At 39.1% G+C, this 16,950-nt stretch overlaps 1 protein-coding gene across 2 annotated transcripts in view; it reads right to left on the bottom strand.

Moving 5' to 3' along the window:
* Nucleotides 1-1,043: 1,043 nt before the first annotated feature.
* Nucleotides 1,044-16,950, bottom strand: part of tusc3 (tumor suppressor candidate 3) — a 64,795-nt gene continuing 48,888 nt past the window's right edge. The window contains exons 7-10 of one of the 2 annotated variants that reach the window (XM_085773257.1): nt 16,089-16,152; nt 10,654-10,728; nt 2,980-3,070; nt 1,044-1,284 (exon numbers count right to left, since the gene is read on the bottom strand). In XM_085773257.1, coding sequence (XP_085629383.1) covers nt 1,269-1,284; nt 2,980-3,070; nt 10,654-10,728; nt 16,089-16,152 — 246 coding nt within the window. In that variant the 3' untranslated portion in view covers nt 1,044-1,268. Of the gene's footprint in view, nt 1,285-2,975; nt 3,071-10,653; nt 10,729-16,088; nt 16,153-16,950 lie in introns of those variants that run through there. The other variant, XM_085773266.1, reaches the window with a different exon arrangement.

The raw sequence follows: 16,950 nt of genomic DNA, 5'->3' as shown, positions 1-16,950 counted from the left end.
ATTTTATGTTTCACTAATTCTAAAGTCCTCACACCTGAAACTGAAATAGACTGAGCTGCAAATCTAAAAAAAATGATGCTAATGATCCTTTTCTGTGCCTATCCATGAGGAGCATGATGCATGGTCACCACAGACAAAGATATGAGCAGCAGTTGGAGGTTGAATGTGTAGAAGAGATTAGGGGTGTCCTCGACTAAGGATTTTCATAGTTGAATCTGATTCGGCAGATTTTGCACCTTGGTCGACTAATCGTCGAATCACGTTGTTTTTTCCGTCATTGATTCATGATCTCATTTGTGTTTCTTTCCTCTCCGGAGAAAAGAGTTAAAACACCCGAATAAACAAATTCTTCAGTTGGCATTAGATAACAGGACATTCTCCATCCATCCTTTTCCTGATCTCACTCATTAGGCTGCGTGCACGACATCACCGTCTCTCTTTCAGGGACAATGCAGCGATGGCGAGTATGATGAGTGTTGTGCTGTGAATTAACGAGTGGGTACATGGAGAATGAAAACGTTAAGTCCCATCGTTGTGTGGCCATGATTTCTGCATCAGTGCTTGCAGGGGTTGAGTGTCACAGCACCATGAACAGTGCTGTGTTTTTTTTGGGGGGGGGTGTAGGTGCTGCACCATCGATAGACAGAGAACACGTCCTTTAGTTTAATATTGTATATAAAACTTTAGGCCCAAATTTAGAGAGAGAGCAAGAGCGAGTGAGAGAGACGGGTGTGAGCGAGTGTGCCGTGAGTGCTTGAGCACTCGAAGCTGAAGAGATTGTAGCACACAACATTTTTCTAACCTGCCGTTTCTTTTCAAAGACCACTCCTTCTCCTGCACGCGCACCTCACTCTCTGTGACCTCAGTTGTCTCTTACTTTCCCTTGACCCGTAACACAGTTTTCTTTATAAATAACATTCAACAACAACAGCACAAGGTTTTTTTTTTTTTAAATTCACAGGTCAGTGTATCTACCTAAATTGAATATTCAACAACTAAAAGAACCACAAAGAAGAGACTAAGATACAGAGACATGTCAGATATTTTTATTTTCCAGTGTAAGTGAGAATAATTTATTTTCTATGCAGTTTGCAGATTTGATAGCAGTCGATAAAAATAATAATAAAAAAAAACACACACAAAAAACCCCCCAACTACGAACCATGCACTCTAGACTCAATTGTAACACTGCCTCCGCCTCTTCAAGTATCTTCTCGACTCCTCTTCTCCTCACCTACAGCCTCTCTCCGACTTTGTCTTTCTTTTCTTCACTTAATAAGGAAGCTGAGAAACAGGGGGTTGAGAGGTAGAGATAAGCAAAGGAGAGAGTAGGCAGACAAGAGGGAATGGATATAAATAAATGATTTTGTTTTTAACAATATATTTCTAGCATAGGTCAACCAAAAAAGAAAAACCCTCAAAAACTGTTGATAGAGAAAGAGATTAGAAAATAGCTGTTGAAAGAGTTTTTGGAGCCATGTTATCAGGCCAAATTTGCTCAAATACTGAGGATTCATTTGTGTTTATTAGAAAAAGAGAGGGAATTCGGGAGGAGCAGACTTAAAATGGCCAATCAACTTACAAAACATGCACTTGACTACACAAATGTAAATACCATTAATTTAAACATTAATTTAGTGGAACTTCTTGGAGCAGCACTAAAGTGTACTAGCCTATCAAATTACACACATCTGCGTCATAAACTTATTATGCCACCACAGATGGCACTGACTGCTAATGAGTACATTAACGAGGACACTAATGAAGACATTAGTTGTTTTGTAAAAAAAAAAAAAAGCTAAAAATCTCATAAAACTATGGGTATACAGTAAATATTGATCTAGTTTCTTTGAATATAAAAATGCATTACTGCAGCTGTGTTTCACTTCAAGAGCTACATAAAACTTCACTAAGCTATAAATCACATTTCACTTAAAAATTGCTATAATCTGTAGACTGGAAATGAGTTTTCTCAATGCATGGAAGGTCAGGTGCACATGCACTAACTGGCCGTTAGAAAATATAGTTGAAAATCTAATAAGATTAAAATAATAAAATAAAAAATAATGAACTTATAAATGTATGTTCCTATCCAGGGAGATCCTCATTTTCAGCTTAATCAGTACCAAATTACAAGACATTTCTAGGACATTTATGTGTGTAGACAATAATCACTGGACTTCAAGGTCCCACGCTGAACAGGCATTGAGCAGCCTAAACCTGAGGTCACAACAAATTTCAAGCCACCACTATAATAAATGATTTGCCCTGGTAAAGTGCCCTCAACCCCCTGAATCCCAGGGGTGAGTTTCTGCAGCTGGATGTATCCTATTGTTGAGCTGCAATATCCTAGAGATGCTCCAGTAGCGGCGGATTGGACCCAGACTCTGTGTCCTCTGAGTGTTTTCTGTCACACATTGAACCTTTTTTTATGTAGTGGTGACCTTTAGCTCAAAGTGGGGCCAAATTGCTGCTGCTCTGGTTCACTGAGCTGCAGGGTTTTAGTGTCCACTCACTTTCAGTATGTGACAACCTATAGAAAACATCCATGACGGAGCCATGATTTCTAATAGTCTGTGTAAACAAGAAAAAATGTGTACATAGACTATGTATGAATGTCCTGCAAATTGTCAAATAAATTCAATGCATTCTGAAGGTCAGACTGCAAATTCTGTTAAAGTTTGAGGGGTATGATTGGTCTCCTTGGAGAGGGATCTCTGGCTTGCACATCTCAGAGGGAGTGTTTCCAATCGATCATCTGTCTTCAAATTTAAGAAACGGTGGGAATGAATGGATCCTGTTTTGGCTGGGATTTTTGCACCGTGTCTGCAATAGCTTTACAAAGATTTTATGTCAACCTCAGTGATTTTAAGATTCATTGTGGGCCTGTACGGTATATTGTTTTTGAATAACTGTCAAGTTATGGATGAAACTTGTGTGGGGATCTGTGCAGTGCGACTGTATGGTTGCTATAGTTACCTGTAAGGGTATCCATGGTACTTGGACCTGAAAATGGAGAGCAGGAAGCTGAAGAAAAACACCACCAGGCCAAGGCCAACCAGGCAGATGACTGCAAACACAAACACACACAGGACATCACGTGAAATTTCTGCTTAAAATGATCAGATCAGAAAATAACATAAGGGAGAAAAAAGACAAGGCATGAAGAAACTGCAACATGATCTCTAAAAATAAACTACAAAAGATGATTCTGAATTTACATATTTTATCCCAAATTTTTGAAGCACCCGCAGACACCCTGACATATGCATTATAATTATTAGACAATGGCTGTGAGACAATTTGATTCCTGGCTAAAGGCATCCATTTGAATCATTTCACGCACATTATAATCGCTGATGCAACTCTCTGTTTGATCTCGCTTCGAATTGAATGTGCTTGCAGGGTTTAGACAGAATACACAGTAAAAACATCCGCCTCTTTTCATGTTGGTGGTTCCCTCTCACACACAGACGCAGACACAGACGCCTGCATGAAAGCATGCATGCAGGCCTACATGCAAACTCTTGAATGACACCATAAAAAGATATCCACACAACTTCCTTAACAATTCCTACAGCTCTTTGTTGCGCCCTCCGATATTTACTTTTATTAAGTGAATGCCTCAATTTATATGCCACTGCCCCTCTCTCATTATCTATTTTGTGGGGTTGCAGAAAATTGTGTTTACTTCTATTATCATCTTATTTCCTCAGTGGCTATTCTAAAGTGAAATATACATAAGGGTGATGTCTGTGTGTCTGTGTGTCTGTATGTGTGTACGAGTGTATGCACACACCCTTATGTAGCAGCTAATCCTTGAGAAGCACTGTGTTAAATTAAACTGTCACCACCGACTGATATTGTTAATCAGGGATTAGGATGAGGACCTCTCCTGGAGACTAAATAGTGAGATATCCGCTTGTTCCAAGTGTGTGTGTGTGTGTGTGTGTGAGAGAGAGACAGAAAGAGAGGGAGAGGGACAGAGAAAGAGAGAGAGATTAATAGAGAGGAGGAGATGTCAGAACAAAAGATTTGGCTGAGAAAATGGAAGACAGATTCTCAGTGTCATGTGTGTGTATGTGTTGTCATTCATCTTCAGGCCCAAGAGTGTGCGCGTGTGCGACTGTGACCTGTAATGCATGCATGTATACGACTATGTTTGCTGCCATCACTCAGTGTCAGCTCCATAGCTGTCCCTGTTCCTTTCTTTGTCTCATGTTCGACACACACCATCCATTCAATACTCAATATCACAATTACAGTATGTGTGTGTGCGTGTGCGAGAAGGACAACTATTGATATGACATTCAAGACCTAATCCATCTACCACAGGCATACACACTTAACATACACAAAGACATTGGGGGCCTCCTTCTGCAGTCAGTGTGTGTGCATGTGTGCAATTTCCTCTGGTTCTATTCTTATAACGACAAAGGGCATTATTACCCACAAGGGTGAATTGTTTAAAACACTCTATCACACTCTTATTTACTTTATTTAATTTGGCTTGGAGTTGACAGAACAGATCTGGGGTTAAATAAAGGTTATGCCGATGACGAAGACAATGTCCTGACAAGTGCTATAATACAAACGTGGCGTGTGTGTGTGTCTGTCTGTATGTGTGTGTCCGTGACACTGCCTGGATGACTTGATCGAGAGCCCTGCATATTTGAGAGAGTCTTCAAGCAAAGCCCTTATGCCCCCGTGTTCCCCGGGCTGCTACATCTACCAGTGTCTACGAGTGTGTGAGCGACAGACACAACGTCTGTGTATCTTCATTAAGCATAGCGGGATGTATTTCCCACAGCTCATCAATTATGACTGAGAGATGTCGTAGCGTGCAACCATGGATAATGACAGCCCATATACACATACACATACACGAAGCATGCTAATATGCTAAGAGATTTATGACCTTGGCCAAATGACAACTTGTTTAAGCTGAATGATGTCCCTCAATGACAAAGGTGGTAATCCCTCTTTTGACTGTATGACTTGGCTCAATTCGAATCATGATATATTGGCATGGTAAAAATACATTTACATTTCCCAAGCCAGGAGGAAGCCAATATGTATATTAAGTTAAGCCGATCTCATTTGGAGGTCAAGTATGAATAGACATTGTGATGCTAAATGGCTCTTAAGAGTTTATCATCTGATTAGCAACTGGCTGCAAAGACATTAAATGGCACAACCTCTGGATACCATCACTCAGTTCATTGTGGCCTTCCACAAAATATATGTGTGAGTAAATGTGAAAGGGTGAAAACAATTTCTCCTCTCTGCAAAAACCACAAATGAAGAAACAGCTGAATATTAACACTGATGGGAGTAACAATATTTACCAAATACAATTTGGAGATATTTGCTTTTCACTTTTGTTGAATATTTCAATTAGATTTTCAATTATATTCAGAGGGAAATATTTTGCTTTTTACTTTAACACCCTAACTCACCTGTAGATTAAAAATACAGACAACGCATAATTCTGTTTATACAATGTGATGCATAGTAATAGATTGACCTGACTGACAATAGTAAGAAGTTAAGACCACCTTCATCTCAACAGGCCACCAGATCACACAAAAATCCTTTTTACACATTATGCATTAACAATAAACAACAAATACTACTGCCTAAAGATTACTTCTGTCAAGTACATTTTGCTAATTAGGGCTTTTGCATTTCACTAGACTAGGCTTGTAAATTTGTAACTGATTGAAGTACTTTTCCAAAGTAAAGCGAAGGAAATGAGTACCCCTTGCACTGCAGAACACATGGGTAGCCATATTTTTGTCTTTTAGGGTTCATAAAGAGGAGTAGTTACTGTGCAGTAAAACAGAATAAGGAGCAAAGCGAAAAAACAAAACAAAAGGAAAACCTTAACTCTTTGCCTTTTAGGGTCATGTCCTATTGTTGGCTGTATTCCTATTAGAAGTTAAGAGTTTCTATTGTCTTGAAATGTGGTACTTCTATGCTGCATGCTGACATTTCAGAACAATATGGTAATTTTTGGGCTGTGGCTGTATTTGAAATTTGTCTCTACTCTATTTTGTTCTTTCACAGATCCATCTCACTTTTTTCCTGACTCTTCAATTTCTCCACCCCATCCTCTCCTTCCTTGATGTTTCACTCTTCTTCACAGTTCATCACATACCGCACATACACCCACCGTTATTGCATATGTAGTGATTTTTTAAACTCCATTTACTCGTTCAGTAACTCCCTTGCCGAGAAACAGTGCGTATGCTGTGATTCCTGGTGCAGATGCCAGTGGAAGCAGGAGATAACTTCCTGTGGCCGCACTCAGCAGTATGGAAGCTATATGCCAGGGATTAAACACCCACAACCAGTGATTACACTACAATTCAAGCTTAATCCTCTCTCTATTACTGACAGACGACCATTCTCTATGCTGCTTTATAATGCATTTATTTAATTTGTGTGTCCGTGTGTGAGTATGTTATTCCAATGACAGTGCTGTGTGGGATATAAAATTGTTCATTCTATTCATGCTTGTGCGCTGACACTGTGTGTGTTTTATGTAACAGGTTTCCGTAAGCATTAGTATGCTTGCACAGCAGTAAAATGTAATCTGCATGATGTGTTTGCTTCAGTTTATCGAATTTAGCAGGTGGTAATTATGCAAAGGAGGTGGTTGAATTAAAGAAGCTGATATATTACAAAATACAAGTTTCTGCACCTAAGAAGAGAAAGAAGGGAGAGAGGGAGATAGAAAGAGAAAGAAAGAGAGAGAGAGAGAGAGACAGACAGAGACAGAGTTGGAAAAAGACAGGATGAAGATGAACAAAGAAAGGAAGAGAGAGATGTGATTGAATTGATGGAGCACAGAGAGAAGGGTACAGTGCCCTCAGATGTCAGTAATACACAGGTGATAATTGTGAGCACAAATGCGTGTCTGTGTGTGTTCTTCTGTCTGATACTGAGAAACAAGTCTTGAGCTAGTTAAAAAGTCATTATCATTTTAATTGCCAGGCTTTAACATCTCAAGGAGAACTCGTGGGTAAAGTAGAACAAAAAGTTGATAATCTTGCCTTTGGATTTTTGTGTGTGTGTGGTATGTGTGTACATGAGTGTGCGCCCTCGCAGATGCAATTGAAAGGCTTCTCGAGTTGCTTTTTCATCACACTGACTCTAATTAAATCCACTTGTGTGTTACTGTGTCTGTGTGTTTGGGGTAATTACGAGTACAGGCCGTTTAATATCTAACTCTTCCTCTCATAATCTGAAGATTATGCAGAAACTCCTCTTGGATGTTTAAGGAAACATGTTGAAAGCCAGTTTGTAATTAGTATGATAGAGCTGCCCTGTCCATCTGACAGCCTGACCACCTCCAGACAAAAGATCTGTAATTTTTAGTGCATTGCTGTGCTTTAGAATACATTTAAGTTTCCTTTTGGTCTATTTTGGACATTTTCTAGCATTGTAGAGGAAGACAGAAATTTTACAGAAACTCCATGGCAGCTTTGACATCAATTAATCATCCCCACTGTGACCTCTGTGTTTTACATTTTATGCAATTTGCGCACACTTCTGAGGAAATCTGCTTAACTACTCTTCTCACCATTTTGATGCCGATTTTTTACAGCTGTACTGCTTTTCTGAACCTGATTAGAGGAACAAATCGTCCATTTTAACTGAATACTTGAATGCCATCAAGATTTGGAAGCCTGCCTGACAACAGCCTTCAAATATTGACAATTATACAAGCAATCTGATGATGATGATGATGAAATTTAGAACGTGCTCGAATCAGCATGACAGCACACCATGACCTGACTCATCACTATAAATATTACTCTGCCATGTCATGTTGTTGTGTCCATCTCCATGGTAACATGAATATATTTTTATTTTTTAGAAATGTTATTTTACTCATAAATCACAAATGACACTCCTGTAGAGTGTTCCTGTCAGCTGCCAAAGTAACATTTATAGAACAATTAAATCAACATTTTTTTTATTAATGTGCTGTGAACTACCCCGTTTTAGCCAACACCCCCGCCCAAATACCCCACATCGGACAGCCCTATATATACATATATATATATAAATAACTCCATTCTCATTTTTAAATCCCGGTGCTAAGCTTTAGAGCCTTGCATGGTCAAACACCCTGGTATATTACTGACCTCCCTTATACAGCCAATCAGACTCTAAGGTCTTCTGAACAGAAATTACTGGCCGTTGCACCCAATTTATGGAATACTCTCCTTGTCGTTGCCGTTCCCCAGACTCCTGTGAAATCTTCATGAAGCAGCTGAAAATGTATTTATTCAGACAGGCTTTTGGTTAGCCTGTAGGAATAGCTGCTCCATTTCATCTATTGCTTTCTCTTGGCTTATTTCCTCTTGTCTGTGTTTTCAAATGATGTACTTAATTATGTGTCTCTCTCCTCCTTTGTTGTATGTTGCTGTGAATTTACTTCATCAACTGGTTGCCATTTGTTGTCATTGACTTTTTTTTTTCTAATTGAATCACTGCGTGAGATTGTATCTGCAAAAGGTGCTATACACTTTAAATACTTGCTTTATCCCCTTCAAGCCCACTTGCCTGTGGGTCATATTGCACCTAATGTATGCTGGGCCCGTCGGCGAGCATCCCAATATGTTACAAAAGAGCGGCAACTGTGGTTTGAGACATATTGTCATCTAAGATTTACCCTCAGTGTAATCAGTGAAGTGTGGCGCTATGACGTACAAGCTCTGTACTTGATTGTGCATTGTTTGGCAATGACCAAGGGTTAGGACAGAGTCAGTTTTTAGAGAGTATTATCTGCCTCTCAGGAGCAGGTGCAAATTTGCAGAGCAATATTACTTTGTGAGAGAACATCTGATCAACCTCAGATCCCATGGAAACGAACAGCGGGTGTAAAATATTAAAATATACCTAAGAAATGCTATCTGGAAAGAGCAGACATGATGAATGAGGAAATGGAAATGAGAAATGAGGAATGTAATTACTTAAAGACATACAAAAATGGGGGGGGTATGCATGCATAGATAGAATATGTTGGTAGAGGTGCTACTGCTCAAGTGGGACTTTACTTGAATGATGAGACATTTTCAAATACGGATTTGGCTGCAGGTACACAGGGAATGGAGGGGGATATTAGCCATATTGATTATCTCCTCCACCTGCTCTGATGTGTGTGTCTGCAACACTAAGAACAATTGATCTGCTCCCTCTACTGCGGTGGTCCACTGCAAGTTGTTATTATTTGTATTTCATGTTGTCTGATCATGTTCTGATGTCAGTCAATTCAATTCACACTATAATAACATTTATTTTACACAAGTACTAGATATTTTTTAATTATAAGCACACATTTCCTGTAGCTTTCACTCTAATTAATGTTTTATTTTCACGATTCAGCTGAACTGGAACCTTTTTAGTATTTCAGGAACTCTTTCCTTCATTAATAAGTAGCCTAATAAGATATCAGACATAACTAAATGAGTCCTTGATCGCTGATTTTCTGAGCTTGCTGGTCACAATTGAACGAATCCTTTAAACTTTAAAATTGTTTAATGAGTTGCTCTTGTATTAGATCCAATCTTAATTTCAAGCACAGACTAAGGGCCTTGTATTATTATTTGCTTTGGTGTAGCATTTCTTTGGCCATATGGACCAAAGACAGACCCAGCTGGATACCAACTGTAATTTCTGCACACGAGGCATTTGCGGTTCCTACATAGTAAAGTAATATTTCTCACTGTCAAACAGACCACATACTGTATGCTGTAACTGCACATGCTTCAGGGCACGTGATGACTAACTTTGAATTTGAATCATTTGCTTATGATGCCAAATCAGGTTAATTTTGAAAAATGCTCATAAATCTAAATGCTAACTCACTCTATATGTGTGTGTTTGTGTGGGTGTGTGCATGTACCATAACACTACTCTGTGTGGTCTTTTTTGTGGTCAAACCATTTCCAAATACTCCTATACTCTTAGACATACAAATGGAAATATCATAGCGCCATGCTTTACAATACAAGTCTGCCAAGTGGGTTTCCCCTCAAAGCTTCTGCTTTTAAGACTTGGTCAAGGTTCAGCACAGTGAAAAACAACTCACTTGCTGCTAGAAGGATTTCTATATATCTTCTGAGAATGAAGAATCATTTTAAGCACATCTGAAACAACATTTAAAAAAAAATCTGTCCTTCTTGGCTTATCCACAAAGCTGAGTACGAACAGCTTTTATAGTAACTATTTCTTTGTGTAAACAAACAAGGAACATTTCTGTACCCCAGAAGAAACTACATGTTGTACTACGCTGCCACATCTTCCAAGCACAACTTACCCAAACAGAGAAAAAACTACATTTGCTCAATTCAGTGTGGCCTCCAGTGGTTGGAAAGCCAGGTAATGAAAAGTTGTTTTTTCCAGTGGTGGAGAGCTGTAACAAGAAGCCTATCAAGGACATAAACACTTATGGATTTAGTGGGTCCGTTCTTTAAGAGGAAGAGTCCTCACAAGAAAAATCCCTTACCTGGTACAGTAGTTACAGGGTACCACTATGCCACACACACCTTCCTTACACACCTGATCATCACTTCCCTCAGAACACACCAAAATTGAGGGACTCAAACTTGAATGGAAAGAAAAAGAACAACTTCTTACTTCTCCTCTTGCCAACGTCTCCCTTGGAGGTGGCAGCCTCATTCAGCAGCACCATCCCCATGGTGATTGCAGCATCTGGGACAAGGTTGTCAAGGAAACAACACACTTGCATACAGGAGAGGAAGAAGCTGGAGGTACACACTGCCCCGGGAAGAACTGCTGAACATACATATGCACTCACAGATGTGCACGTATCAAGCAGATTAGTGAGAACAGCAGGTACTGATATAGCTTCAAGTGTATTTTATAGGATGTGGACACGGTAACAAACAATTGCACAACATAATGTGATCCAGTATAACAGCCCTAGAATAAATAGAGACTAATTAAAAGGTCATAACCTTCATATTTGTTAAGAATGTTTCAGAGACGAGTTAATTAAACGTCAAATTTTAGAGCCATTAGCTAATGTATAAGTATTTCAAAAAGAAGAAAAATGTTCTCAGATTAGTCACAGGCAGTTTGTGTTTCCTTTCTTCAAGAAAGGATAAAGAGTCACATGCCAACACAAACAGTTTTTTTATTTTATTTATTTAACTATTCGAATAAATCTGCAGCGGTAGAGTCTTACCCTTGGAAGGAACGTAACATAATGGATTTCAAGTTCAGTGATTTAAAAAAAAAAAAGAGAAAGATGGTGATGTCAAGTCAAGTCTGCAACCAAAACATTCGAACAAAGGAACCAAGCACACATCAACACAACTACACACAATAACACAAAGTTATAGAGGCACAATTTAATCACAACCTTGCCTTAAACACAAAGCACACTTTTTGACTGATAGGGAGAAATCCATCTCTTTTTTTTCTACCCACCCAATTTTCCAGGGCCATCTGAAGTAATGGTTCTATTTTTTATCCACTGTGTAAGAAAAATCTCTTTAATGTCTTTATTATTTATTTATTTAGATACTTGTCATTAACTATATTGAAGCATTAGAACTGTGTGTCCCTTCTAGATTGTAACACACATTATATGCAATCATGACACGATGTAGGGGTCTTTCTGACTTTCTGAGAAGTGACAGTTTCAGAGTGAAGGTTTGAATATTAATACTGTTTGAACTGTCACTTCTGTTTTACTTAATTTCATTAAATAGATGTGTTGCTAATGGTCTATAATTACAGTATCACTTTGGTGGATATTCAGCATCGTAAGTACAGCTGTTTTTGAACTGGACTGAAGCTTGGTGCTTCAAAAGAACTCTGCATAAAAAGACACAAAAGAGTAAACTCACAAAGATAACTGTAATAAACATTCATTTAAATCCTCTGATAAATAAATCTCTAATTTGTTTTCAGAAAAAATACATTATATACTGATCTTACATGGTCATGTTCCTCATATCTGAAGAAAATTATGCTCTCAAGTAGTGTAAATTGTGATGCACTGAGATTGCACTGAGTTGGTAGGTAAATCAATTTAATCCTGACTGAGCTGGTTTTGAATCTTGTTGACAAGGAGATGAAAAAGTATTTGCTGCAAAGATGAAAAACATACTGCAAGTCAGCCAGGGTTTTGTGAAAAAAGTCACGGTGCCTATGTGTAGGTAAGATTTCCCTTGATCTGCTTACGGTATGTTTACTTATCAAATAAAGTAATTTCCTTATTTGTGATTGCAAATCCAGTTGACCATAAGATCTTACTTTAAAATTCCACTCCAAGGAATTTTTGTTTTGTTTTGTTTTGTTTTTTGAACAGTTTCTCTTGTTGTTGTCGGGAGTTTAGAGGTGGGTCTGTAAAACTAACTTTGGTGTTATTACAAGTCGTTGCAATGAAATTAGATCCACCTGAGAGCCGCGTATATCCATATAACATGAGTCTACAGGGCAGCGAAATGCAGCCTCTAAATAACACATTATCTGCCGCCAAACTCGTTCATTCACCAATATTTTGTTATGATACGCTAGTGCTATTCCCCTCTGAGTCCGGGGTTAGCTGTTATCAACATCCGGGGTCTGTAGGTTGACCTACAGTACTGACCTCTGACCTGGATGATGTCATCTCTGAGCGCTGCCCGGCTCATTCTGATAATAATCCTTCCGATTCGGCATTTGGGTCCATTTTTAGCGCAACTAGCCGGAGCTTTAGTGAGTCCAGGCTGTGGAGAGGAAGCCTGTGGAAGCTGCTCATTTTGTTCGGACAATTCAGAAACACGCAGAAACGGACCGTAGCATTAGCGGTAGCAACAAGCCGTGCTGCGCAGTGCTCAGAGATGATATCATCCAGGTCAGAGGTTAGTAGGTCAACCTACAGACCCTGGATGTTGATAACAGGTAACCCCGGACTCAGAGGGGAATAGCACTAGCGTATCATAACAAAATATTGGTTAAATGAACGAGTTTCACGGCAGATAATGTGTTATTTAGACACTGCATTCTGCTGCCCTGTTAGTCTTGCGTTATATGGATATACGCGGCTCTCGGCTGGATCTAATTTCGTCGGAACGACTTGTAATGACACTAAAGTTATCTGGGTGAGTAAATAATCGTATTTTATGCTAGAAATAAGGTCCAGATTGTAAAAAACAGCAATTCCCCTTTAAGCGTTCTACTGTATAGCTTGTTGAAAAAAAAAACACACACACACAATGATTTGATTATACACAATCAGTACAATATTGTATAGCATAAATGACTGCGCCACTCAATGGCTGAGGTGTTGTACAATCACTGAAAGGCACAGCCCTATGTGGCTTAAGGCCTAATTGCAGATTCTTCTCATCACTGTGCTCTGCATACAAATCCACAAAACTGAAGAAAACCTGATGGGGTGCATGAACAAAGGCTGCCATGTGGGGAGATACAGAGCAAAAACTGAGGCGTCCTCTTCATGATTAGGTAAAAGACATGATATGCTGCTGAGACACAAACACTTGAGATACCTCCATGTACAGCAATGGAACTGAACCATGGTGGGTACCAGTTTAGGTGGTTGCGACAGCAGCATAATAAAGTCATGTTAATAAATACAGACCTCCAGGAAGGGCTCTGAGCATGCAGCTGCAGGGAATATTGATTTAAAATACAGACATCTCCCTTGGCCTGAAGACATCCTAAACCCACACCTGGCTGCAGCTACATCAGACATGTGCGTAGCACATTAGATTGGACAGACTGCTGTGTGCTGCCACCATGGCAACTGTCCCCTCTCATCATCCTATTGCCACTATATCCGTGTGTGATTTACACCATTAGAATGAAAGTGCACCTGTTTCCCGCTTTACTCATTGCTATACAGGTCAATCTATCGTTATTTTATGTGCACATTCACAAAACAAGAGGTTTGAAAATCTGGGTGATGAAAGCTGTAATCCCGGTTTTCATTGGCACTAAAATTACAATCAACTGCTTCCACCCTAGTCCACTCCACTACTACTACTACAAGTTCCGAGATGTCACCAGCATATCAAACAGGCACAACACAGAAAAAAAAAATCTGCAAGCACCAAATGAAATTCCAGTTTGTTGACGCAAAAGGCCATGATTCAAGCTCAACTCGTCACTTGGAGGGATGATATTTGTCTGTAAATATAGAGTGCACCTGAAAACACAGTCCTAACTGTATTTTCAAAGTCACACAGTGTTGGTTTTTCAGGGTCTGTGCCTCAGCACATCTAATCTGAAATAAAATAAAGGATACTATATAAAATTTACAAGTGTCAGCCTTAATTTGCATAGGTTTGCATTAATATTTAAGAAACTGTTTTAGAGACACTTACTGTACAGCTCTTTTAACAAATGTTGGCCAAAATGCAAGGGTAACTAGACATGCAGTTTTGGGCAGCTGTGTGTTGCTTTAATGTTAAAAGAAGCAGGTGGGTACAAAAAAAATCTTGAAGATGAGCAAAAAATCATTTGCAGAGTGAAGAAAAACACCTTTATGACTTCACAGCAAGTCAAGAATGTTTTCCAGGATGTAGGCGGACATGGTTCCTTGTCAACGATCAAGAGAAGCCTTCATGGGCATAACCTCAGAGGATTCTACATTGCAAACCCCTCAAAAACAGAAAGGCCAGGCTGCAGTTGAGAAAAAAGTAAGAATTTTGGAACAAAGTTCTATGGAGTGATGAAACAAAAATCAACCTTTGTAAAAAAAAAAAAAAAAAAAAAAATGAAGGCAAGAGCAAAGAATGAATGAAAAAAAAAGAAAAAGCCTTCTCTACCAACCAAGCTAAATGACGGCCCGATTGGATGCTGTTTTTACAGGATTGTCAGTTCCACAAGTGACATTTTTGTGAAAAAGCATTCAATTAATTGGTTGCAGTCGGAGTGTAAGGAGGATTTCAAGCAATTCAGTAAAAAAATGCTCCAGAATAAGATCTCCAACCAACTCAATTTCCCTACGGTGACAAATAAACTACTACTACTACTACTACTACTACTACTACTACCTTTAAGGCTGAGAGACACAACCAAAAGCAACAGCTGAAGACCTGGGAGAGCAGCCATCAAGATGTCTTTGCAACAAAATGTGATATGAATGATTTTACTTGATTTCATTTGTATCTTTTGAATCACCCCTATCCCTGAACTTTAAACACTGTTTTAAAAAAGGCTACACCCCTCCACACATGCCTTTCTATACTGAAAACCCCAAACTCAAGTTAAAGCGGTGACTTGGCACTTAAATAATAGTAATAATAATAGTGTGAGCACATGCGAGTATGAGGAATCAAACAAGGTTACATCCATAAAGAAACTGTGTCTATAACGGTCATAAAATGTGTTTACACTATCTGCACAGACAGTGAGGTGGGTGTGTTAGTGTTTGAGCGGGCGTGGATGTGCGTGTGTGTTTCATTTAGATGTAATCAGATGGGCAGAAAATAAAAAAATAAACATCATGAGCGTGGACAAACAAATATTGCTCTGCAGCAGGTGCGACCTTGGACCTGCTATTTCCCATGGGGACAAATACAACAGCTAGGAATGAACAGTATCATTACCCACACACGTAGAAAAGCAACGCTGCAAGTACACACGGGTACACAAGCAGACAGAGAAGTAGACAAACACAAACAGAAACATCTATCCCGCCAGACGAGTCCACGAGCAAACACTCATACACACAGAGACACAGCCTATCATCAGGGGTTGAATTTGGAACAAATCAGGCAAGGAGATGAACTTAAAGAGGACAATCTCTTGTTTTTGTATTGTCTGGTTGTTCAGTCCAGCAGCCTGCCTCCCTAAGGAGAGTGTACACAGATGACAAAGGCTTCAAACAAATACAGCAGAGAGTAAAATTGGTGCTGTGGTTGACATATGAAAGGTGTTGTGTGTATGCAAATTAAGCATTAAAAAGAAATTCTGGATAATTTCTTTTCTTCTTTTTTTTGGCAGCACCATGTTACCATTTATGTCGGCATGAACCTCACACGAACACAAACTCTCACCGCACGCATCCTTAAAACATATTGGTGAAAGGATACTCAGGAGAAGGATGATGTGAGACTCAGCCACGAACTGAGCCTGACTGCTGCCATGGATGTAACTCTGTGGAAGAGAGAAAGAGAGAGAGAAAGGCATGTTAGTTGAATGTTAGTTGAGCATTGTTGTTTTTAGCTGGCAAAAAGACACACTGGGTAAAATGTCCTCAGTAAAACTTCCAAATTGAGGAACTGAAACTGCAGATTTTTAATTATGTTGGAAATACTGAAAGACAGGGATTTGGAAAAGTGAAAGGGTCATGAAAAAACACACACAAAAAACCACAATGAACCACCTGTTAACCCTTTACAGTGCATGCCTGTTCCAAATATTTGGAAATTCAAAATTTCAACCATGGAGCATTAGTGGAAAATACTGTATTAGAGGTGTTTTTTTGTTGTTGTTGTTGTTTTTGTCACTGCAAATCAAGGTCAATGAAGTTACCATATATGGTTTTTCACACTTCAAATGTAATACTTTTTCAGGTGTATATATAAAGATAATATATTTGAAGAAGAAAAAAGATACAGATACAATCCTAAATCCTTTGTCCTAAATGAGTAATTTAGGACAAAATTCAACTCCTCTGGCTCCACCTACAGCCTGTGATCGTATTTGCCAAAATCCAACACTCCCGGAGATTTTACACCAGTCAGGTAGAGGGGACAGGAGTAGCAGCCAATCACAGCTCGTACATGAGCTGCAGAGACGTATGTAACTTTTTTTAATCACTGGTGAAACATGGAAGGGGCAACTCAAAGAATTTGGAATCTGTCATTACAGGTGGCAGGCCAATGTGTGTGAGGATCATGAATGAAAAGGAATTGTGAATATTTGTCAATTTACAGTGTGCCCCTAAATTTT

This window comes from Trachurus japonicus, chromosome 1 (assembly GCF_045865225.1).
Source record: "Trachurus japonicus isolate A0001 chromosome 1, Traja_1.0".
In the NCBI taxonomy this organism is placed as follows: domain Eukaryota; kingdom Metazoa; phylum Chordata; class Actinopteri; order Carangiformes; family Carangidae; genus Trachurus; species Trachurus japonicus.
Note: the sequence above shows the minus strand (reverse complement) of the source record. Positions and strands in the feature narration are given on the sequence as shown.